Source organism: Pan troglodytes, chromosome 12, assembly GCF_028858775.2.
Source record: "Pan troglodytes isolate AG18354 chromosome 12, NHGRI_mPanTro3-v2.0_pri, whole genome shotgun sequence".
NCBI lineage: Eukaryota > Metazoa > Chordata > Mammalia > Primates > Hominidae > Pan > Pan troglodytes.
Genome location: NC_072410.2, coordinates 75,230,059 through 75,254,361, shown reverse-complemented (window position 1 = coordinate 75,254,361; position 24,303 = coordinate 75,230,059). Strand labels below are relative to the sequence as shown.

The 24,303-nt window shown below is 41.0% G+C and overlaps 1 protein-coding gene across 2 annotated transcripts in view; it reads left to right on the top strand.

Moving 5' to 3' along the window:
* The window catches only part of MSH2 (mutS homolog 2), a 130,239-nt gene that overhangs the window by 25,271 nt on the left and 80,665 nt on the right, over positions 1-24,303 (top strand). For both annotated transcript variants that reach the window (XM_054677834.2, XM_016948497.4), the window contains exons 7-8: positions 1,830-2,029; positions 15,398-15,507. In XM_054677834.2, coding sequence (XP_054533809.1) covers positions 1,830-2,029; positions 15,398-15,507 — 310 coding nt within the window. The remainder of the gene's footprint in view (positions 1-1,829; positions 2,030-15,397; positions 15,508-24,303) is intronic.

Sequence of the window (24,303 nt, the reverse complement as noted above, 5' to 3'; positions counted from 1 at the left end):
CCTTTCAGCTTCAGTAATTTACCTTTCAGCTATTACTTTAGTAACATCTTCAACATTGTTTTTCAAACTGCAAGGTGTGACCCAGTAGTGGGTCGTTAAATTAGTAGGTGACAGAGCATTTTTGAAGAATTAAATACAATAGAAAATAGCAGAGTGGGCTCACGCCTGTAATCCCAGCACTTTGGGAGGCGAGGCTGGCAGGTCACAAGGTCAGAAGATCGAGACCTTCCTGGCTCTAACATGGTGAAACCCCGTCTCTACTAATAGTACAAAAAATTAGCGGGGTGTGGTGGCATGCGTCTCTAGTCCCAGCTACTCAGGAGGCTGAGGCACGAGAATCACTTGAACCCGGGAGCTGGAGGTTGCAGTGAGCCGAGATTGCACCACTGCACTCCAGCCTCGGCGACAGAGCAAGACTATTTCAAAAAAAAAAAAAAAGAAAGAAAGAAAAAAAGAAAATAGAGTGTATCACATAATTAGAGTAGTAAGTATTGATTTGTGAAACCTATTTTAATCATAGATCTATGTATGTATGTGCTGGATTGTGATGTAAAGACATTTCTTGCTGTGGTTACACTGAAAAAAATGAAAAGTCACTGATTTCCAATAACTTACAGAAGCAGTATGAACTACATATTCTGTCGTTCTTGAAACAAGCTGAGATTTTATTGACTTTGGGAAGCAGTAAAATTATTTTAGTTTTTTAATTAACAGTTTTTGGCTTTGTACTGTCAAGAGGTAATTTTAGAAAGCATTCTAAAAATGTATAAGAGATACACTAAGTACTGGATTTGGCAACATTCTTGAACTGTAATTCTGTTTCGTTAAACATCACTATTTACATGTGCAACAGCGTGTCTGTAACAATGTCCCAGTAATGAAATTCTTTCTTTTATTTAAGGCATGTCTGTTTGATAAAAGTCAAACAAAATTGGGTATATGTCAGTGTCTTATGATACTGCTTAATTAAACATTAATTTGACTCTTAGCTAATCAGGAAATGTTTGCCTCACAGTCTTACAGAGCTTTCCACCTTCTAAAAAAGCTAACGTTTCAGAATAGATTCAGGATTCAAGCTTCTTTCTGTCTTTTTTTTTTGTTTGTTTGAGACAGAGTCTTGCTCTGTTGCTCAGGCTGGAGTACAGTGGCGCTATCTCGGCTCACTGCAACCTCCGCCTCCTGGGTTCAAGCAATTCTCCTGCCTCAGCCTCCCGAGTAGCCGGGGTTACAGGCGTGCGCCACCATGCCCAGCTAATTTTTTTGTATTTTTAGTAGAGACAGGGTTTCACCATGCTGGCTGGCCAGGCTGGTCTCAAACTTCTGACCTTGAGATCTGCCCACTGTGGCTTCCCAAAATGCTGGGATTATAGGCGTGAGCCACTGCACCTAGCCTAGATTCAGGCTGCTGCTTTTTTTTTTTTTTTTTTTTGGAGACAGAGTCTTGCTCTTGTTGCCCAGGCTGGAGTGCCATGGCATGATCTCAGTGCACCACAACCTCTGCTTCCCGGGTTTAAGCGATTCTCCTGCCTCAGCCTCCCAAGTAGCTGGGATCACAGGCATGAGCCACCATGCCCGGCTAATTTTGTATTTTTTGTACAGACAGGGTTTCTCCATGTTGGTCAGGCCAGTCTCGAACTCCCTACCTCAGGTGATCTGCCTGCCTCGTCCTCTCAAAGTGCTGGGATTACAGGTGTGAGCCACCGCGCCCAGCAGATTCAAGCTTCTTAAATGGAATTTTGAGCTGATTTAGTTGAGACTTACGTGCTTAGTTGACAAATTTTAATTTTATACTAAAATATTTTACATTAATTCAAGTTAATTTATTTCAGATTGAATTTAGTGGAAGCTTTTGTAGAAGATGCAGAATTGAGGCAGACTTTACAAGAAGATTTACTTCGTCGATTCCCAGATCTTAACCGACTTGCCAAGAAGTTTCAAAGACAAGCAGCAAACTTACAAGATTGTTACCGACTCTATCAGGGTATAAATCAACTACCTAATGTTATACAGGCTCTGGAAAAACATGAAGGTAACAAATGATTTTGTTTTTTTGTTTTCCTTCAACTCATACAATATATACTTGGCAATGTGCTGTCCTCATAAAGTTGGTGGTGTATCTTAGGACACATTCAGATTTCTTTTTTTTGAGAAGGAGTCTTGCTCCGTTGCCAAGGCTAGAGTGCAGTGGCACAATCTCAGCTCACTGCAACCTCTGCCTCCTGGGTTCAAGCGATTCTCCTGCCTCAGCTTCCTGAGTGGCTGGGATTACAGGCATGTGCCACCATGCCCGGCTAATTTTTGTACTTTTAGTTTTACCATGTTGGCCAGGTTCGTCTGGAACTCCCAATCTCAGGTGATCCACCTGCCTCGGCCTCCCAAAGTGCTGGGAGTACAGGCGTGAGCCACAGAGCCTGGCCATGTTCAGACTTCTAATAACAGGTTTGTATTGACTCTTAGCTTCATGGCAGAAGCCAAGAGACATGAGACAGCTTAGAAATTTTTGCTTTTTGGAAATGAATGTTAGAGTTACTGGTTTGTGATTAAGGCCTATTGCACTGACAGAGGCAGTGAAAAAGGGTTTGATTGCCAAGGAAGACTCACAGGGCCTAGAATGGCAATGGTTATGCATCTACAGTTTATTACAGGAGAAGGATACAATCCAGTAGCAGGATTATGGTAAGGATATGCCTCACAGTCAAAGGCTGTCATAGCAAGTCATCCAGAGAGTTCAGGTGCAAGTTCCAGTTTTCCTTTGTTGTGTAAAGTCTGTGGTGGGGTGCATTTTCTCTCTCAGAGCAGGATGTGTGCACAGGACACCTTGGAACCTAGGAGCCCAAAATAGAGTCTTCACTGGACCTTTTAATATTTTTCTTGTCAAGCGGACATGTTCCTGTTCTCTAGCGTCTTCAGTGGAGGTCAGAGGAAGAGCCTCATTGAGACCAAGTGCAACTCATCAATCACATTAAACAATGCTGATAAATAAACCACCTAAATATCCCCTGACCCACAAATACAAAACAACACCATTCAATCAGTATTTTTCATGCCTTGATCAGGGGTCATTGCCATGCAGGAACTTTAACAAAACAGTACAGGCTAATAATAGAATTGTTGGAATTAACTCACACAGCACACCTATGAGAGAGAGTTAAGATAGAGAGTCTTGGTGGTCTCTAACAGTTGAATTCAAAGTGAAGTTACCAGAGTAAAGTGAGCAAAGACACATATTAGTACAATATTGGTAGATAAAATCACCTTGCTCTAATAAGCATAGTTTTAAACTTTAACCATGTTTCTCCAGTAATTTTAGTAATTATATTGTTGTTATGTCTAATACATAAAGCATTTTTTACTTTTAAAAAAAATTTTTAGGCAATGTGGGATCCAAAGTAATTAAAAAAAAATTTTTTTAACATAAAGCATCTTAAAATTTTACTTAATCATGATCACTTAGAACTATTAAAACATACCTTTTGATATTATGGGGAAGCTTCGTTGTTCCTTTGTAGACAGACTTAAAGAAATACAACTTTATGATGACAAGATATAAGATAATTATAGATTTAAATTTTATAGAAACCTTTTCCCTTATCTAGTGCAAGAGGTAGCTAAGTGCTTATTTTCTCAAAGTACTGTGTTATAAAAAGTATTCCTAGTGTAGTCAAAGCTTCTCTTTAGACTGATAAAACTTAGAGCACCTGCATTTACTTCCAACAAAGCAGAATTAAAGAAAATGAGACTTGGCCGGGCACGTTTGTAATCCCAGCACTTTGGGAGGCCGAGGCAGGTGGATCATGAGGTTAGGAGATCAAGACCATTCTGGCTAACATGGTGAAACCCTGTCTCTACTAAAAATACAAAAAATTAGCTGACATGGTGGTGCGCACCTGTAGTCCCAGCTTCTCAGGCAGCTGAGGCAGGAGAATCGCTTGAACCCAGGAGGTGGAGGTTGCAGTGAGCTGAGATCACACCACTGTGCTCCAGCTTGGGCAACAAAAAAAAAAGAGTCTTTACTGGCTGGGCACAGTGGCTCAAGCCTGTAATCCCAGCACTTTGGGAGGCCGAGACGGGCAGATCACCTGAGGTTGGGCATTCGAGACCAGCCTGACCAATATGGAGAAACCCCATTTGTACTAAAAATACAAAATTAGCGGGGCATGGTGGCGCATGCCTGTAATCCCAGCTATTCGGGAGGCTGAGGCAGGAGAATTGCCTGAACCCGGGAGGCGGAGGTTGCGGTGAGCAGAGATCGTGCCGTTGCACTCCAGTCTGGGCAACAAGAGCGAAACTCTCCATCTCAAAAAAAAAGAAAATGAGTCTTTATACTTTGCTGTTTTCATACTCTTTTAGTGTGGTGTAGGCAGCCATGTATCCCCCTTGTGCCTCTATTTCTCCATTCTGTGAATGAGTGTCTTCTACTGCTGTGCTTTTCTGATTCCATAACCTCTTGTTTTATTCCAGTAGGACCAGCTAGAAACAGAAGGTGATTGACCAGTATTAGGGATGGAACAAGGGTACAATTATGAAGATAGGCTATCTAAACAATTCACTCTCACCATTTAAATCAGCTGTTTGATCATTTTTTTTCTATATATCTTTACCATCGCATAGTAAATAATATCCTTTTTATTTTCAAGAGGGAGTATTGGCCTTAAATTAGGAACTCTCTTAATTTTTTTCCCCCATCATCCCACCCGCACTTCTTACTCCTTACTTTCTACTTGCTTTTATTCTTTACTGGCTCTTTACCGCTGCGTATTTTTAGATGCATACATCTATTTTTAAAAAAAGCACCCTTGTTCCTGGGTCCTCTTCCAGTACCATCTATTAATATATCTCTCTCCCTCTTTCCACTCCCAGCTGGGTTTCTGAAAGCGTGCACTTCCCATCTTGCATTCATTCATCTGGTTTCCAGCCCTGACCACAGTACTGAAATGGCGTTTGCTAGGTGACCTTTATTTTTTGATAAATCCAGTGAATGCGGTATAGTCCCCCCGCTTTTTTCTTTTTTTTTTTTTTTTTTGTTTTTTGTTTTTTTGAGACAGAGTTTTGCCCTTGTTGCCCAGGCTGGAGTACAATGGCGTGATACCGGCTCACCGCAACCTATGCCTCCCCAGGTTCAAGCGTTTCTCCTGCTTCAGCCTCCCAAGTAGCTGGATTACAGGCACCTGCCACCACACCTGGCTAATTTTGTATTTTTAGTAGAGATGGGGTTTCTCGATGTTGGTCAGGCTGGTCTCGAACTCCCGACCTGAGGTGATCCACACACCTCTGCCTCCCAAAGTGCTGGGATTACAGGTGTGAGCCACTGCGCCCAGCCTTGGTATAGTCTTTAATGAAAGTTCACTGATCTTGAAAATTTTGATCTTGAAACTCTTTTTTTTTTTTTTTTTTTTTTGAGATGGAGTCTTGCTCTGTCACCCAGGCTGGAGTGCAGTGGCACAATCTCGGCTCACTGCAACCTCCACCTCCCAGGTTCAAGCGATTCTCCTGCCTCAGCCTCCCGAGTAGCTAGGATTACAGGTGCCCACCACCATGCCTGGCTAATTTTTTGTATTTTTTTAGTAGAGATGGGGTTTCACTACGTTGGCCAGGCTGGTCTTGAACTCCTGACCTCATGATCCACCCGCCTCGGACCTCCCAAAGTGCTAGGATTACAGGCGTGAGCCACCATGCCCAGCCTTGAAACTCTCCTAAGGTTATGTTAAACATTTTTGTATTCTTGGTTTTCTTTTTGTTCCATGGGTTATTTCTCTTTATCCTTGTTTTTAGCTTTCTTAAGTCTTCCTTTACCTTATCAAATTCTATTCTTGGCTCCCATTTCACTTAATAACAGGAAAAGCTGGGATTTTTTTTTTTTTCTTTTGTGGAGACAGAGTCTCACTTTGTTGCCCAGGCTGGAGTGCAGTGGTGCGATCTCAGCTCACTCCAACCTCCGCCTTCTGGGTTCAAGCGATTCTTGTGCCTCAGCCTCCTGTGTAGCTGGGATTGCAGGCATATGCCACCACGCCTGGCTAATTTTTGTATTTTTAGTAGAGATGGGGGTTTCACCATGTTGGCCAGGCTGGTCTCGAACTCTTGTCTTCCAAGTGATCTGCCTGCCTGGGCCTCCCAAAGTGCTGGGATAGATTTGAGCCATTGTGCTCGTCTAAGCTGGGATTCTTTGAATGAGTTCTTAGAGGCTTCCTGAAAGTTTGTGCAACATTTTGTGTATGTGTATATTTTCTGGGGAAAGGATTTGTAACTTTCTATTTTTTGAGAGGGAGTCTCTGTGGCTCAGGGTGGAGTGCAGTGGTGTGATCTCGGCTCACTGTAACTTCTGCCTCCTGGTTCAAGTGATTCTCCTGCCTCAGGCTCCCAAGTACCTGGAATTACAGGCATGTGCTACCATACCTGGCTAATTTTGTATTTTTAGTAGAGACAGGGTTTCATTATGTTGGCCAGGCTGGGAATTTGTAACTTTCATCAGATATCCCAAGGGATATATGTCTTTCCTGGTAGAGAGGGAAGAAACAAAAAACGTATGTAAATACCCTCCTCTCCCCCTAGAAGGTAAGAAGTACTGCTCTACACATTCCTTGGGTGATCTTTCTCACTACCTGGGATAATTAAGGAAGTTAGGGATTGGGGTTGAGGGTAACTTGGCATCCTTCCCCAACCTCCCTGTAGAGGCACAGTCTAATATACTTGATGACAGTTTGCAACAAGTCAACAATTTCCTACTTTTCTGGTGTTAGGTTTAAGTTATATAGACCTATGGTGATCATAACATTATCTAAATCAGATGCTTCACATTATAGGTCTTGCAGCTGATGTCCAGTTTAGGTGTTTGAAGTGGCTTAGCCTGGAAAATGTTACAGGGGAAAATCTGCTTTCCATGTGTTATGCTCAGAGCTGTGTTCTTTTCTTTTACACAATATGTTTGAAATTTGTTGAATTTTAGGTGTACCCTGGTCATTAGGAACTCCCTAAAGGATCTCTGTGAGGTTTTAAAAAAACAAAATAAAACAAAAAAACAGTGGCATTTTGCAGAACTCAGTATAGCTCTTTACCATACTGACTGCAAGGAGAAAGTAAAAAGTGAGACTAATTTTGCAATTAGTCTCCCAAGTTTCTTTACAAGAAAATAGACCAAAGGTACTATGTTTAAAAGCAAAATCATGGCTTAAAAGTTTTTCTTTTTCTTAATATATTAATATATTGCTATAAATTGAGTATGCTCTCTTGCTATCTTGTGTTTTTTTGGTTTTTGATTAACTCTAAGCTTAATGTTATTCCTGACAAATAAATAAATAAATAAATAAATAAATAAAGTGAATTCAGAGAGACAGTAGAGGGCAGCAGCCGTTTAGAAAGTAGATTCACATTGAGTGATTACGGCTCTTTTAAATCTTTCTCCACTAAGAGATAGCTAATTTCCGAAAAGGTATACTTGGCCTCCCATATTCCTTATGTCTCTTAAAACTAAAAAAGCTGGGACAAAACTTAAAATAACAATATTCTACGGTTAGGGCAAATTTCTGATAGTGCTTAAAACAATTTACCGAGGTATCTTTATTTTTTTTTGAGACAGGGTTTCACTCTGTCACCCAGGCTGGAGTGCTGGAGCCTTGACCTCCTGGGCTCAGCTCAAGTGTTCCTCTTACCTCAGTCTGCCAAGTAGCTGGGACTACAGGCATGCACCATCATTCCCAACTAATTTTTTAAGGTTTTTTGTAGAGATGGGGGTTTCATCATGTTGCCAGGCTGGTCTCGAACTCTTGGGCTCAAGCAATCTGCCCACCTTGTCCTCCCGAAGTACAGGGTTATAGGCATGAGCCACTGCTCCCAGCCTCAGATTTTTTTATTGATGAATTTTATTATAACAGCTACAATACTGAGATGCATAACCCTTCCCTTTCCTGATACCCAGTTATCATCTGTTTCTGTTTAATACACTCCTTAAGTACCTCACATTTGCTATTCCCCTGCCCCCCATGGTCTGTGCATCTTCTTCATTGAACTGGTAGTAGTCTTTGTTAGCTCATCTGGTCATGTCATCAATTCAGAGCACATTACCTCTTTAGTTCAGAACACATTAATTGCTTCCCATAATCTTCAGGACACGGCCCCATTTCTTCACGTGGCTTGGCCATTGCTTCCCTGTTCAGCTTCCCCCACACTCCCTCACCTACACCTTCTCTCTCAGTATAGTACTGCTAGTCTCCAGACATGCCATGCCTTTTTATGCTTCTATGTGTGTTTTCCTGTCTTTAATGTCCTTGTCCATGTGATGAACCCCTACTCATTTTTCCAAGATTGAACTCAAATGTCACCTTTTCTGTGAGCTTCTCTGTTCTTCTCATGCAGAGTAGAAGTGTTTATCTCCATTGCCCTTGACCCTAAATAACAGTACATTAGTATAATAATCACATTTTTTACCTGATTGTGTGCTTTCCTTCTAAATGGAGAATAAGAATATAAAAGTGATTTATTTGGCATTTCTGCAAAGGGAGATGATAAAAAGAATCTGCGTTACTTAGCCTTTTTAAAAAACCCTTAGCCTATGAAGGCTACTATTTAAGGTTTGGTTGGATTTTGTATGTTGGAAATATGTTCTTTAAATCTCATCTTCATCAGTTTATAAAAGCAATATAAGTTCTTTGTAGATCATTATCATGCCATCCAGATGTAGTCATTATTGTTTTGATATAGGTTGTTTCAGTCTTTAAACCAAATTATACACAGTCAGTTCCGCTGTAACACTTGTTTTAAAAACAGATTTGTTCCAATGTGGGTGGTATATTAGGGAACAATTTGAGCATAATGTAAATTTTGAGTTTGCTTATGCACAAATCCCTAGGAAACACTAGGTGAATGCAGAAAAATGCATCCAGCTGAACTCAGCAGTGTAGATATATACAAAAGATACACATACACATGCTCTTCAAATACCTACCTTATTTTCCTGTATGTGTTATGAACCATACCCATTCACATCTGGTATTACAACTTTGCCACCCATTTCAGACAGTATTCCTTTGACCATTCTGCAGTAACTCAGAAGCTGCAGCCCTTTAGAAGTCTACTCCACTGTGGCTCACGCCTGTAATCCCAGCACTTTGGGAGGCCGAGGCGGGTGGATCATGAGGTCAGGAGATCAAGACCATCCTGGCTAACACGGTGAAACCCTGTCTCTACTAAAAAAAAATAGAAAAACCTAGCCGGGCGTGGTGGTGGGCATTTGTGGTCCCAGCTACTCGGGAGGTCGAGGCAGGAGAATGGTGTGAACCCGGGAGGCAGAGCTTGCAGTGAGCCAAGATTGCGCCACTGCACTCCAGCCTGGGCGACAGAGCGAGAGTCCATCTCAAAAAAAAAAAAAAAAAAAAAAAAAAAGAAGGCCACTCCACAAGCAAACCGCAGATGTTTTGCAGGGTGACTTATTTATTGTAATAGTTGTGTATTTCTTAACCATTTCACATGTATAAAACTGTGCTACTACTTTTATGAGGTTCCTGTCTTTATTTTTTTTAACGTGTCACTGGTGAAGGTTCTGAGAGTTGTGGCTTGAACTCCAGTTTTCTCATAAGCACGGTTTTTTGTTGTTGTTTTTTTTGAAATGGTCTCGCTGTGTTCCCCAGGCTAGAGTGCAGTGGTGTGGTCTCGGCTTTCTGCAGCCTTGGCCTCCCAGCTTAAGCTATCCTCCCACCTCAAGCTATCCTCCCACCTCAGCCTCCCAAGTAGCTGGGACTGCAGGCGTGAGCCTTTGCCCACCTTTTTATACTTTTGTAGAGACAGTTTTTCCATGTTGCCAGGCTGCTTTGGAACTCCTTAGCTCAAGCAATCAGCCCGCCTTCACCTCCCAAAGTGCTGGGATTACAGGTGTGTCCTACCACACCCAGACGGCTCTGGTTTTTACTGCATAGTGTTCTGATTTTTAGGAATACATACGTTGCATTATATAGCAGAACTGGCTGTATTCAAAAGTCTAATAGAAAATATTGATAGGGTGATAATGTATATAGTACTAATTGTCAGTTGCCATAATTTAACTAATATTGTTTGACTTTTTACTTTTTTTTTTTGAGATGGGGCCTTGCTATATTACCTAGGCTGGTCTTGAACTCCTGAGCTCAAGGAATCCTCTTGCCTCAACCTCCTGAGGATGTTTGACATTTTTTGACTTTTTTTTTTTTTTGAGACGGAGTCTTGCTCTGTCTCCCAGGCTGGAGTGCAGTGGCATGATCTCGGCTCACTGCAGCCTCCACCTCCCGGGTTCAAGGGTTCAAGCACTTCTGCCTCAGCCTCCTGAGTAGCTAGGATTACAGGTGTGCGCCACCACCACGGCTGATTTTTGTATTTTTAGTAGAGATGGGGTTTCACCATGTTGGTCAGGCTGGTCTTGAACTCCTGACCTCGTGATCCTCCTGTGTCAGCCTCCCAAAGTGCTGTGGGTACAGGCGTGAGCCTCCATGCCGGCCGGCTTTTTGACAATTTAAATAGTTACAGTTACCTATTATAATTGATATTTAGCTAACATCTATTTTTATTTTAATATTCCAGGAAATTATTATGCAGAAACTTTAAAGGTCTGTGTACTTCTCTGGTGTTTTGATTTTTTTTTTTTTCTTTTTCTGTGAGTAATTTTCTAAAACTGGTTTCTAGGCCAGGCTATTTATGTCTTGCTTTTTATTTTTTTGGCGATGGAGTCTCGGTTTGTTGCCCAGGCTGGAGTGCAGTGGCGCTATCTCAGCTTGCTGCAACCTCTGCCTCCTGGGTTCAAGCAGTTATCCTGCCTCAGCCTCCCCAGTAGCTGGGACTACAGGCACATGCCACCACGCCTGGCTAGTTTTTTGTATTTTTAGTAGAGATGGAGTTTCACCGTGTTGCCCAGGCTGGTCTGGAACTTCTGAGCTCAGGCAGTCTGCCTGCGTTGGCCTCCCAAAGTGCTAGGATTACAGGTGTAAGCCACTGCTCCCAGCCTTATTATTTTATTTTTATAGATTCGGGGTATATGTGCAGGTTTGTCCCATGGATATGTTGTGTAATGGTGAGTTTTGGACTTCTGTTGTGCCCATGAACATTGTACCCAATAGGTGGTAATTTTTCAATTCTCATCCCTCTCTCTGCCTCTGCCCTTTTGGAGTTCCCAGTATCTGTTAATTCTCTCTGTATGTCCATGTGTACCCATTGTTTAGCTCCTCTATTTTTTATTTTATTTTATTTTATTTTTGAGACAAGAGTCTTGCTGTATCACCCAGGCTGGAGTGCAGTGGTGCAATCTCAATTCACTGCAACCTTGGTCTCTGGGTTCAGATGATTCTCGTGCCTTAGCCTCCCGAGTAGCTGGAATTACAGGTCCGTGCCACGATGCCCGGCTAATTTTTGTATTTTCAGTAGAGGTGGAGTTTCGCCATGTTGTCCAGGCTGGCCTCAAACTCTTGGCCTGAAGCGATCCGCCTGCCTTGGCCTCCCAAAGTGCTGGGATTATGGTGTGAGCCACTGCTGCTGACCCCATATTTTTTCTTTTAATTATAAAGGTAATAATGTAAAAAGAAGTCAACTCCCAGTTTAACTGTAGCAGAGTAACCAGTGTTAATTTTTTTTTTTTTGAGACGGAGTCTTGCTCTATTTCCCAGGCTGGAGTGCAGTGATGCCATCTTGGCTCACTGCACCTTCTGCCTCCTGGGTTCAAGCCATTCTCCTGCCTCAGCTTCCTGAGTAGCTGAGATTATAGGCGCCCAATGCCACGCCTGGCTAATTTGTGTATTTTTAGTAGAGATGGGGTTTCACCATGTTGGCTAGGCTGGTGTTGAACTCCTGACCTCGTGATCCACCCACCTCGATGTTGGGATTACAGGCGTGAGCCACTGAGCCTGGCCAATCCATTCCTTTTTATGGATGAGTAGTATTCCATTGTGTGTGTGTGTATATATACATATATATACACACATATACATATATATACACGTATATATATATGTATGTGTATATATGTATATGTGTGTGTGTGTATATATACACATATACATATATATACACCTATATATGTGGTATGTGTATATATATGTGGTATGTATATATATGTGGTATATATATGTGGTATGTGTATATATATATGTGGTATGTGTATATATATGTATATATGTGTGTATATATGTGTGGTATGTATATATATGTATATATGTGGTATGTATATATATGTGTGTCTGCATATATGTATATATGTGTGTGTATATGTACACGTATACACGTGTATATGTACACGTATATACGTATATATACATATATACGTATATACACACATATGTATACACATATGCAGACACACATATATATATACATATATATACATACCACAGTTTCTTTATCTACTTGTTGATTCATGGGCATTTGGGTTGGTTTCACGTTTTTGCAATTGTGAATTGTGCTGCTATAAACATGCGTGTGCAAGTATCTTTTTTGTATAATGATATCTTTTCCCCTGGGTAGATACCCAGTAGTGGGATTGCTGGATCAACTGGTAGTTCTACTTTTAAGGAATCTCCACACTGTTTTCCTTAGTGGTTATACTGCTTTACATTCCCACCAGAAGTGTAGAAGTGTTCCCTGTTCACTGCATCCACACCAACATCTATTTTTGGTTTTTTGATTATGGCCATTCTTGCAGGAGTAAGGTGGTATTGCATTGTGGTTTTGATTTGCATTTCCCTGATCATTAGTGATGTTGAGCATTTTTTTATGTTTGTTTGCCATTTGTATATCTTCTTGAGAATTGTCTATTCATGTCCTTAGCCCATTTTTTGATAGAATTGTTTGTTTTTTTTCTTGCTAGTTTGTTTGAGCTCGTTGTAGATTCTGGTTATTAGTCCTTTGTCAGATTTATAGATTGTGAAGATTTTTTTCCCACTCTGTGGGTTGTCTGTTTTTGTCTATTTCCTTCTGCTGACTGTTCCTTTTGCCATGCAAAAGCTCTTTTTTTTTTTTTGAGACAGAATGTCGCTCTGTCGGCCAGGCTGGTAACAAAGACACAGGTACTGGTAATAACTGCCATGGCTTATTGCCTACATTAATAATGAAAGCAAATGCTAAATTTCAGCTAGAGGCTAGAGAAAATAAAACTGGAATTTTCTTCTATGTTTATATACTACTATGAATACCAGGAGTCCTTGGGTTAAGACTGTAGGGCTTTCGAAAGCCTGTGATCACTAGTGGAGAATGTAGCTTTACAAAGTCTAGTTGGAAATTGGCAACTGGGGGTTAGTACAAGTTACAAGGAAGGGATGGAATTTAAGATGCTAGTGAAAGCTTGGAGGATAAGGGAGCAGGTGAACTCATAAGGAAGTTTATAAACTGAGAAGGGCTGCAGCAAAGTGGGCTCATGTGCTTGAGGAGCCAGAGGACATGTTGAGGGTGACATAGGTTCTGAAGTTCATACAGATACTTACGCAGTATGGATTCTTGGAAAACCTTCTTCAGTCATGTGATAGAAAAATAACAGCTTATGGAAAAAACAGGGTTGAGGCAGACCTGAAAATACGTGAAATTTTAAAAACCGCTTCTAACAGAAGCGTAACAGACTGTAATAAAAACTGTGGCCTTCCTGGCATTTGCACCCAAACACCAGCATTAGCCAACTCTTTGAAGCCTTAGATTTGTGGCTCTTGTTTTCTCCTGTGAGATGTAGGTCCTTGAGGGCATTTGCTTCTAATAGAGGCTAGTTTCATCAGAATTAAAAATCTGAACCATGGTATGAAATTCAATTCGTTTTTTTTTTTTCTTTCTTTTTTGAAAACACTGGCAAATGTTTTGTATCCTTGAGCTTTCCCACATATCTTAACATAGTGAGTGGAAAGTACAGTGGCTGTTAAGCCAACTACTCTGAGGTCTTCACTGCTAAGGCTTACTCTTAATTGTGTGAGAGCTTAACCTTGATCCCTTTAAAACATTAATGGGCTAGAAAAAAAACCATTCATAAACCAATGCCACCTCTGAATTTTGCTACCACAATTCCCTTATTTACCAATAGTGCATGAGCTAATTTGGAATAAAGAACTAGGCATTGTAGCACAACAGACATTATGTGGGCAAAGTGTTGTTTATATTCTGTCTAAATAGTGCTTCACACGTATGTACTATTTTCTAAATATGTATAGATGCTTTTGTGATTAATAATAAAACATGAATTCTTAAAACAATTTTGCTGACTTCATAGTAGCTTTTCACCGTTTTTTCAGTAGCTGCTAAAATTTCTGGAGAAGTTTGGGAACTATTGTTTTGGAGTGAAATGTAGTGTGTTAGATATCACTTGCAGAATTCTTCGAAGGGAATTTATTGGCGATTAGAAAAAAAAATCCTTGTGTTATACCAGTAGTAATACAAAGTAATTGTTCAGCTTCTGTTAAGTGTAAAGGACTATACAAGTATTGTGTATAGTTATCTCATTTATTATTTTCTGGGTAGCTATTGTTATTATTCCTTCGTACAAAAAGGGAAAAGGAGGCTCAAAGTATCATGCTCCAGATAACAGAGCCAGTAGGTAGCAGAGCTGGGATTGCTACCCAGGTCTCTAGTCCTGCTTTTTCACACTATATACTCATTGCTTCACTTACTCCTTCATACATGATTCCCCAGCATGTACTCTTTTTTTTTTTTTTTTTTTTTTTGAGATAGAATCTCGCTCTCTGTTGCCCAGGCTGGCGGGCAGTAGTGTGATCTTGGGCTAACTGCAACCTCCACCTCCTGCGTTCAAGCAATTCTCTTGCTTCACCCTCCTGAGTAGCTGAGATTATAAGCCTATGTTACCATGCCTGGCTAACTTTTGTATTTTTAGCAGAGATGAGGTTTCACCTTGTTGGCCAGGCTGGTCTCAAACTCCTGAACTCAAGTGATCTGCCCACCTCAGCCTCCCAAAGTGCTGGGATTATAGGCATGAGCCATCATGTCCGGCCTCCCCATCATGTACCCTTAAATACCATCAAGCACAGTTCCATTGTGTAAAAACTTGGCTTGATTTAACCTGTTAATTGGAACACTGTCATTAATGAAAATTAGGAATATGAGGTAAGCTAGAGGTTTTATTTTAATGACTTTGGGCTATTAAATCTATAAGAAATGAAATTCATTTAGTCATAATTAATGTCATGTTTCTGCATCTATATTACTTGTTGGGTTTACAGACGAGGTAATGTATTATTAGTGGGAAGCTTTGAGTGCTACATCATCTCCCTTTCTATAAAATAAATTGAGTACGAAACAATTTGAATTAAAACACCTGAGTAAATAGTAACTTTGGAGACCTACTGTACTATTTGTACCTTTTGGATCAAATGATGCTTGTTTATCTCAGTCAGATTTTTATGATTTGTATTCGTAAAATGAGATCTTTTTATTTGTTTGTTTTACTACTTTCTTTTAGGAAAACACCAGAAATTATTGTTGGCCGTTTTTGTGACTCCTCTTACTGATCTTCGTTCTGACTTCTCCAAGTTTCAGGAAATGATAGAAACAACTTTAGATATGGATCAGGTATGCAATATACTTTTTAATTTAAGCAGTAGATATTTTTAAAAAGCAAAGGCCACATTAAGAAAGTTTGTAGATTTTTCTTTTTAGTATCTAATTGTAGCACCTTTGTGGACAGTGGATGTAATATTAAGTGACAGATGGGAAAAGGATTTTTAAAAAAATAGCAACTGTTTCAGTAGATGAAATAAAGATTATTAGCAGAGAAAATGAATATTGGGCATAACTGTCCTGGTTAAAGACAATCTCATAAATGAACAACTTCATAATTTCGTAAATGCAACTGCGTTTTATTTTCAAAGAGAAGGAAAATTACAGTCACTGGAAACGGAAAGAGAAGTTAGAGGTAAACATAGGACACACAAGAAAACTTTCATTTTGTTTATTTTCTTGTTTTTCTTTTGAGACAGGGTTTCCCTCTGTTACCCAGGCTTAAGTGCAGTGACACTATCATAGTTCACTAACCCCTCAAATTCCTGGATTCAAGTAATCCTCCTGCCTTAGCCTTAGTAGGTGTAAATACAGGTGTGTACCACCATGCCTGGCTAATTTAAAAAAAACTTTTTTATAGAGATGAGCTCTCGCCGTGTTGCCCAAGCTGGTCTTAAAATGCTGGCCTCAAGCTATCCTCCGGCCTCAGTCTTAGCCTCCCAAAATGCTGGAGTTTCAGTATAAGCCACCATGCCGGGCCACTTCTGTTTCTTTTCCATGTAGAGAGTTCTTTGCAGGAGGAGGTTAGAATAGGTGTGCATCTCCTAAATAGTTGTCGAATATAACTAAAAAGTTAACCAGGACTCTAAATACTATTTACTTCTAAAATTTCTTGTTAATTGGGAACATCTAGGGTTTAACTGATCTATATCTCATGTCTTTAACAATTTTGAATGATAATTACATGTAAAGTAAGAACAGTTTGTGAAATAGTTGAAAATATCCTTACATGAAAGTGAATTTTAAAGCACAGTTTATGTAATGTTAATGTTTTGTTTTGTATCTGTTAAAAATTTGTTTATATGAAAAAGTTTACAGGTTTACTGTGGTGAGCCCGTTGAATATAGTGGGTTTTTTTTGTTTGTTTTGTTTTTGTTTTTGAGATGAAGTCTCACTCTTGTCCCCAGGCTGATGTGCAATGGCGCGATCTTGGCTCACTGCAACCTCTGCCTCCTGGGTTCAAGCGATTCTCCTGCCTTAGCCTCCCGAGTAGCTGGGATTATAGGCACCTGCCACCAAACCCGGCTAAGTTTTGTATTTTTGGTAGAGACGGGATCTCACCATATTGGCCAGGCTGGTCTCGAACTCCTGACCTCAGGTGATCCGTCTGCCTCGGCCTCCCAAGTGCTGGGATTACAGGTGTGAGCCACCATGCCCAGCCTGAATATAGTGTTTTTAAGTTGCAGGACTTTAAAAATAATATTTTGAAATTTTTCTAAGTTAAATTCCCTGTTAAAATGGTCATGCAGGAATATACGCTTGCATTATTCATATTAGGGTAACCGTTTGGTTTGCTAGTTGTTAGATTCTTTGCATTCCTTTTTTTTTTTTTTTTTTGAGACGGAGTTTCACTCTTTTTGACAAGGCTGGAGTGCAATGGCGCTATCTCGGCTCACCTCAACCTCCGCCTCCTGGGTTCAAGCGATTCTCCTGCCTCAGCCTCCCAAGTAGCTGGAATTACAGGAATACGCCACCAAGCCCGGCTAATTTTGTATTTTTAGTAGAGATGGGGTTTCTCCATGTTGGTCAGGCTGGTGTCAAACTCCCAGCCTCAGGTGATCAGCCCACCTCGGCCTCCCAAAGTGCTGGGATTACAGGAGTAATCCCCCACCCTTTTAAAAAATTGAGACAGAGTTTTATTCTGTCACCCAGGGTGGAGTGCAGTGGTGTGATCATGGTTCACTGCAGCCTTGAATCTGGGCTCAAGTGATCCTCCCACTTCAGCCTCCCAAGTAGTTGGAACCATAGATGTGCATCACCACACCTGGCTGATTTTTAAATTATTTGTAGAGATGAGGTCTTGCTTGTTGTCTAGGCTGGTCTTAAACTTCTGGGCTTAAGCAGTCCTCCTGCCTCAGCCTCCCAGAGTGCTGAGATTATAGACATGGGCCACTGCCCCTAGCCGCATTTTTCTTTTCTTTTCCTTTCTTTCTTTTTTTTTGAGACGGAGTTTTGCCATTGTCGCCCAGGCTGGAGTGCAGTGGCACGATCTCTGCTCACTGCAACCTCTGCCTCCCGAGTTCAAGCCATTCTTCTGCCTCAGCCTCCCAGTTATCTGGGATTACAGTCATGTGCCACCACGCCCAGCTAATTTTTGTATTTTTAGTAGAGACAGGGTTTCTCTGTGTTGGTCAGGCTTGTCCCAAACTCCTGACCTCAGATGATCCACCTGCGTCTGCCTCCCAAAGTGCTGGGATTATAGGCGTGAGCCACCATGCCCGGCCCTAACTGCATTTTTCTTAGTATTTGTGGTTTGAGTTAATACTTGCCGTATGTGATGTTGATGTATTTTTACTGGATCATTAACTGAGGTTTAAAGAAGCTAAATCCCATTTGCTCTATGCCCTCTGGATTTTAAAAGTGCATGGGTGTGCACGTGTGTAGGTATAAATGTTTCCATATTCTAGTCTATTCTGTGTCAGTGATAGAGCAGTCTTAGAGCTGTCTTTTCCATTTACTTGTAGGTTAAGAAACCCAAAAAAGTTGTGTCGTCATCCCGTTTAGGAAAACTTACATTTTGGCTATTGTTTCCTCTATAGTGCTGCTATTAGTGGAATGATTTTAGGTGTTCAACTTTCAGATCAATGGGAGACAGAAATATTGTTCTGAGACATCTGGAAGCCGAATGTGTTTTATTCCTGCCTGTCTGAGGATGTGGTCTTGCCTTTGATAGGGCAGAGTTATTTGTAAACATTGCTTTAAATAGAAACATGTAAAGGTGTTTTTGATGGTTAACAAAAACTGTGAGTATAATAGAGCCTAGTCCCTATTAGGGACTGGTATTGATCTGGTGTGGGAAGAGTATTGAGCTTTTCAGTGTCACCTACCTGTATTCCCTTGAAGGGACCCAGAGCCCAGGCAAAGCTCTGCTGAGGTCGGGCGTGGTGGTTCACACCTGTAATCCTAGCATTTTAGGGGACCAAGGCGGGTGGATCACCTGAGGTCAGGAGTTCAAGACCAGCCTAGCCAACATGGTGAAACCCTGTCTCTACTAAAAATAGAAAAATTAGCTGGGTGTGGTGGTGCATGCCTGTAATCCCAGCTATTTGGGAGGCTGAGGCAAGAGAATTGCTTGAACCCAGGAGACGGAGGTTGCATTGAGCCGAGATCATGCCACTGCACTCTAGCTGGGTCACTGAGTGAGACTCCATCTCAAAAAAAAAAAAAAAAAAACCTCTGCTGAAATGCTGCAGTTAATTTTGTCATTTGTGGTCAGCATTCTTCTTCTAAATTGCTATAATCTTGCCTTCATATTATGTGTCTCAAATTTAAGCAGGTATCAGAATGTCCACGGGAACAAATTGCCATGGCTCTAAGCCCAGAATCAGATTCTTCAGATCTGGAGTAGGGCTGGGGAATTTGCATTTCTAACACACACTCAAGTTTGTTGATGCTGTTTGTCTGGGGTCTACGCTTGCCTAACTTCTCATGCGATTTATTTCTACCAGTTTCTTTTTTTGTTGTTGTTTTATTTTTTTGAGATGGATTCTCGCTCTTGTCACTGAGGCTAGGGTGCAGTGGCATGATCTTGGCTCACTGCAACCCCTGCTTCCTGGGTTCAAGCGATTCTCCTGCCTCAGCCTCCTGAGTAGCTGGGATTATAGGCACACTGCACCACACCCAGCTAATTTTTGTGATCCATTGGCCTCGGCCTCCCAAAGTGCTCGGATTATAGGTGTGAGCCACCCACCATGCCTGGCCCTTCCTACCAATTTCTATCCTCCCTGAAATGCTGCACACTTAGGCAGTCACTGGGCAATATCTGCCCCAAAATTGGTTTGTATAATTGAGAATATTTAAGAGGTTGTTAAAATTTGAACCACTTTCTATTCTTCTATTAAGTGTACACATCTATTAAAGATCCTCTTGTAGCTCTTTTTGTCTGGGCCATCACATTTCTGCCCAGCAGATGCAGAGGCCCTGTCCTCTCTCCCACCTCCCCACTACCTCTCCTTCCCTACTTTTGGACTGTAAAAGCTGTCTTTCTGCAGTTAATTATTTTATTCTTTGTAGCTTCTACTCGTTGATAATGTTATCTACTGCTGTAATAATTACAGTCGGCAACAGGATGATCAAATCTTGGATATTTTAAATTTACATTATGCCTTTTTTATTTTATTTTTTTAAAGTCTCTGCTTGACAGCAAATAAGCCTAACGTTCCCTAACAAATGATGATGTCCCATTAATGAATTGATGACTTCCTGTTTGTAGTTTTTATTTAGAGTGCTTGTGGGTAGTTTTTCAAAACGACATTTAAAAATCAGGATATAAATAATTTTTTAAGGATTTTTTTTAGGCGGGGCACAGTGGCTCACACCTGTAATTCCAGCATTTTGGGAGGCTGAGGTGGGCAGATCTTGTGAGGTCAGGAGTTCAACACCAGCCTGGCCAACAGGGCGACACCCCATTTCTACTAAAAATACAAAAATTAGGCTGGGTACGGTGGCTCACACCTGTAATCCCAGCACTTTGGGAGGCCGAGGCAGGCAGATCACAAGTTCAGGAGATCGAGACCATCCTGGCTAACACGGTGAAACCCCATCTCTACTAAAAATACAAAAAATTAGCCGGGCATGGTGGCAGGCGCCTATAGTCCCAGCTACTCGGAAGGCTGAGGCAGGAGAATGGCTTGAACCCAGGAGGCGGAGCTTGCAGTGAGCCGAGATGGCGCTGCTGCGCTCCAACCTGGGCGAGAGTGCGAGACTCTGTCTCAAAAAAATAAACAAATAAAAAATAAAAAAATTAACCAGGCATGGTGGTGCATGCCTGTAGTCCCAGCTACTTGGGAGGCTGGGACAGTAGAATCGCTTGAACCCGGGAGGCAGAGGTTGCAGTGAGCTGAGATCACCCACTGAACTCCAGCCTGGGCAACAGAGTAAGACTCTGTCTCCAAAAAAAAAAAAAATGTATTTTTCTTTGAAGCTTTTCTACTTTTAAATGTAATATATAGTATTATAACAAGTGAACAAAATGATACAAAGAAGTATAGTGGGGAAGGTGTGGTAGAGATGGGAAAACATATTTCCTCCAGCCTCTTAGGTTCATTGGAGGAGCTTGGGAATTCAACTGACACACGACAAGATTTACAGGAGAAAAGTTTTATTTCAAGTACACATGAGAGCTTCATAGAAAAGAAGTGAAGACCTAAAGAAACAGACCAGAGAGTTCATATGCCATTTTAATAAAGGATAATGTATTAGTCTGTTCTTATGCTGCTAATAAATACATACCCAAAACTGGGTAATTTATAAAGAAAAAGAGGTTTAATTGACTCACATGCACATGGCTGGGGAGGCCTTACAATCATGGCAGAAGGTAAAGGAGGAGCAAAGGCACATATTACATGGTGTCAGGCAAGAGAGTGTGTGCAGGGGAACTGCCCTTTATAAAACCATCAGATCTCGAGAGACTTATTCACCATCACGAGAACGGCATGGGAAAAACCTGCCCCCGTGATTCAGTTACCTCCCACCGGGTCCCTCTCATGACACATGGGGATTATGGGAGCTACAACTCAAGATGAGGTTTGGGTGGGGACACAGCCAAAACATATCAGATAATAAATTGTGGAGAGGCAGCAAGATTGAAGAAAAGAGATTTGAGCTTCGAGGGGTGGTAAATTGTGGGAAGGTAATTATTTGGGGCAAACTAATGGCACGTAAGGATTGTTTTAGTAAGGCTTGTTATGCATACCCAAAACAAGGTGCCATCTCCAGTGATTTAAGAGTCTATGGTGATCAAGAGTAATTCTCCTCTTCCTGCTAGAAGAGGGGTGGGAGAGAACACCTTCACAAAGGGAAATTTATATTCTGCCTTCATGCAGAAAGGGGGCGAGCAGAGAGTTCCTACGTATACTGTTTCTTCATTATCTTCCTCTCAAAAGAATACTTATGCTAAAGTGGCATGATTTGGGGTGACATTCTGATCCTCTTCAGTGACAATCCTTGATATTTTTCCTTCTTTCTCTCCAGGTAAACAATGTTAACATCCTGGTATGCTTCCCCCAATTCCATTATACTAACTCTGTATTGTGGGTTAAAGATTTTTTACTTTGATCAGCAATATTTGAAACATACCTGTTATACTAGATGTACTCTGACTGTAAAATAGTGGTCAGTGTTACTTCTTTAATGATGCTGTGGGATTAAAGGATTTTATTATAAATGCCTGGGAAGAGCCTGGATTTGAGGAAGGTAAGCAGTGCAGTTAGGTGGATGTAGACTAGAAGAGGTCATTTGTTCTCATTTCATTGTTGTCCCTATGACATGCCCGTTTCTTTCTTTTTCTTTGTTTTTTTTTTAGACGGCGTCTCGCTCTGTCGCCCAGGCTGGAGTGCAGTGGCGCGATCTCACCTCACTGCAAGCTCCGCCCCCTGGGTTCATGCCATTCTTCTGCCTCAGCCTCCTGAGTAGCTGGGACTACAGGCGCCTGCCACCATGCCCAGCTAATTTTTTGTATTTTCAGTAGAGACGGGGTTTCACCATGTTGGCCAGGGTGATCTCAATCTCCTCACCTCATGATCTGCCCGCCTCGGCCTCCCAAAGTGCTGGGATTACAGGCGTAAGCCACTGCGCCCAGCCTACATGCCTGTTTCTTAAAGTAGAAAATTTAGTAGTTGATGATGTCAGGGAAGAAAAGCTTTTTCTCTGCCTTATGTTAAGTAGTTGGGGGCAAATTAAATTAATAAAAGACAGATTAGTGAGAGAAAAGGCTGTAAGAATTTGGACTTTATATACCATCATAATAGAGGAAGTAAAGGGAGATGAAGGGCACTTAAGGGAAAACATGACTTTTAGGAAAGATAAATGAACCCTTAAGAGAATAGATGAGAAATATGAAGGTTTTGTGACAATATCTATTTAGGTGGTTACTTCTCTTCTGGTTATGAGAGTCAGTCTTCTGGTTGCTGGAAACTGCTAGGAGATTTATAACAATTGGGCTCTTTCGAGAGGCTCTTCTTTTAAGCAGATAAGGGAGTTCACAAAAAAGCCTGTTCTCAAATGATTTCAGCACACACACACACACACACACACACACACACTTACGACACAGTTAAGTACTGTGCCAGTAAGATGTGAGTTGTGCATTTTTTTTCTCTGAGTAGACTATTTGAGGTTATTTATATCAGGACTTGTTATGCAGGTAACTGAAAACTCAACATAATCTAGGTTATGTAGTTAAAAGTATGGAGAGAAGGTAGGCTTTATTTAGAGTTGCTTGATCCTGTAGATCTCTTCTACCTTTTGTAATTTTAATTTCAACCAAGGATGGTTCCCTTTTTGGCCCTAGGACCAGTTAGCAGTTGGGGCAACATTCCAAGCAAGAGTCCTGCAGTTTGTAGTGATGGGACCATTTAAACAGTGATTGTGACCAGGGACATAGAATGGGATGATTGGCCCGAGGTAACCATGGTTGGGTATGGAGTCAGCTTCCCTGTAGGAAGAGATACACAAAGTCTGAGCACTCCTAGGAAAGGGGAGGAAGGGAATAACTGTTGTGTAAATCATCAGCAGTGTCTACTAAGATACCATCTGTAACCATAGGCTTCTATGTTTTATAATATAATACTGTCTTTTAAATAAATCAGATTCCCTGTTAAAGATCTGTTCTAGATTCCCTAGGGGGTTGACCTCATATAGTATCTTCTTTTTCTTCAGTTACAAACTTTTAAACTTGTCTGAGGTTATAAGGTGAATTCAACTGTCCACTGTCAATGTAGATATTTTTAATGGATTTAGGGATTTAAATTACATGATTCAGAACCACTTTGAGGAAATCTCTAGGGAATATCAGTTGTTTCTGTATAATTTCTGAAAGCTTCACTGTTTTCTAGGTGTGCATTTAATTCATGTGATGAAGGGAACAGTATTTACATGAGTGGTTTGGTTAATTTTTCCCCTCCTAAGCTTAGCTTTGTGTATCGTGCTTCCAGTGTTTTTGTGGCTGCTTTACATAAGTCTTTTAGAAGTATTTTCTATTTTTGAAGTAAATGTGGATCAAAACCACCCCAAGACAGGATTAAAAAAAGACAGTTTTTCGCAAGAAAGTAAATAATTTTATTTAGCTTGGGACTTTAAATGATATGTCTTAAATGTAAACATTTCTATACTGCATTTTGGCCATCTTTTGATACTAGTTTTCAGATGCATATTGTTATTTCATTTATTATTGGAAAAGTAGTAACTTTAAACAACTTTTTATTGAAAATGCTGACAGAGGCCGAGTGTAGTAGCTCACACCTGTAATGTCAGCACTTTGGGAGGCCGAGGCGGGCGGATCACGAGCTCAGGAGATCAAGACCATCCTGGCTAACACGGTGAAACCCCGTCTTTACTAAAAATACAAAACAATTAGCCAGGCATGGTGGCAGGTCCCTGTAGTCCCAGCTACTCAGGAGGCTGAGGCAGGAGCATGGCATGAACCTGGGAGGCGGAGCTTGCAGTGAGCCAAGATTGCGCTACTGCACTCCAGCCTGGGCAACAGAGCAAGACTCCATCTCAAAAAAAAAAAAAAAAAAAAAGAAAATGCTGACCAAAAAAAATGAAATAGTTTTAAAGAAGCCACAGTTGCATGATCCTGATACAACT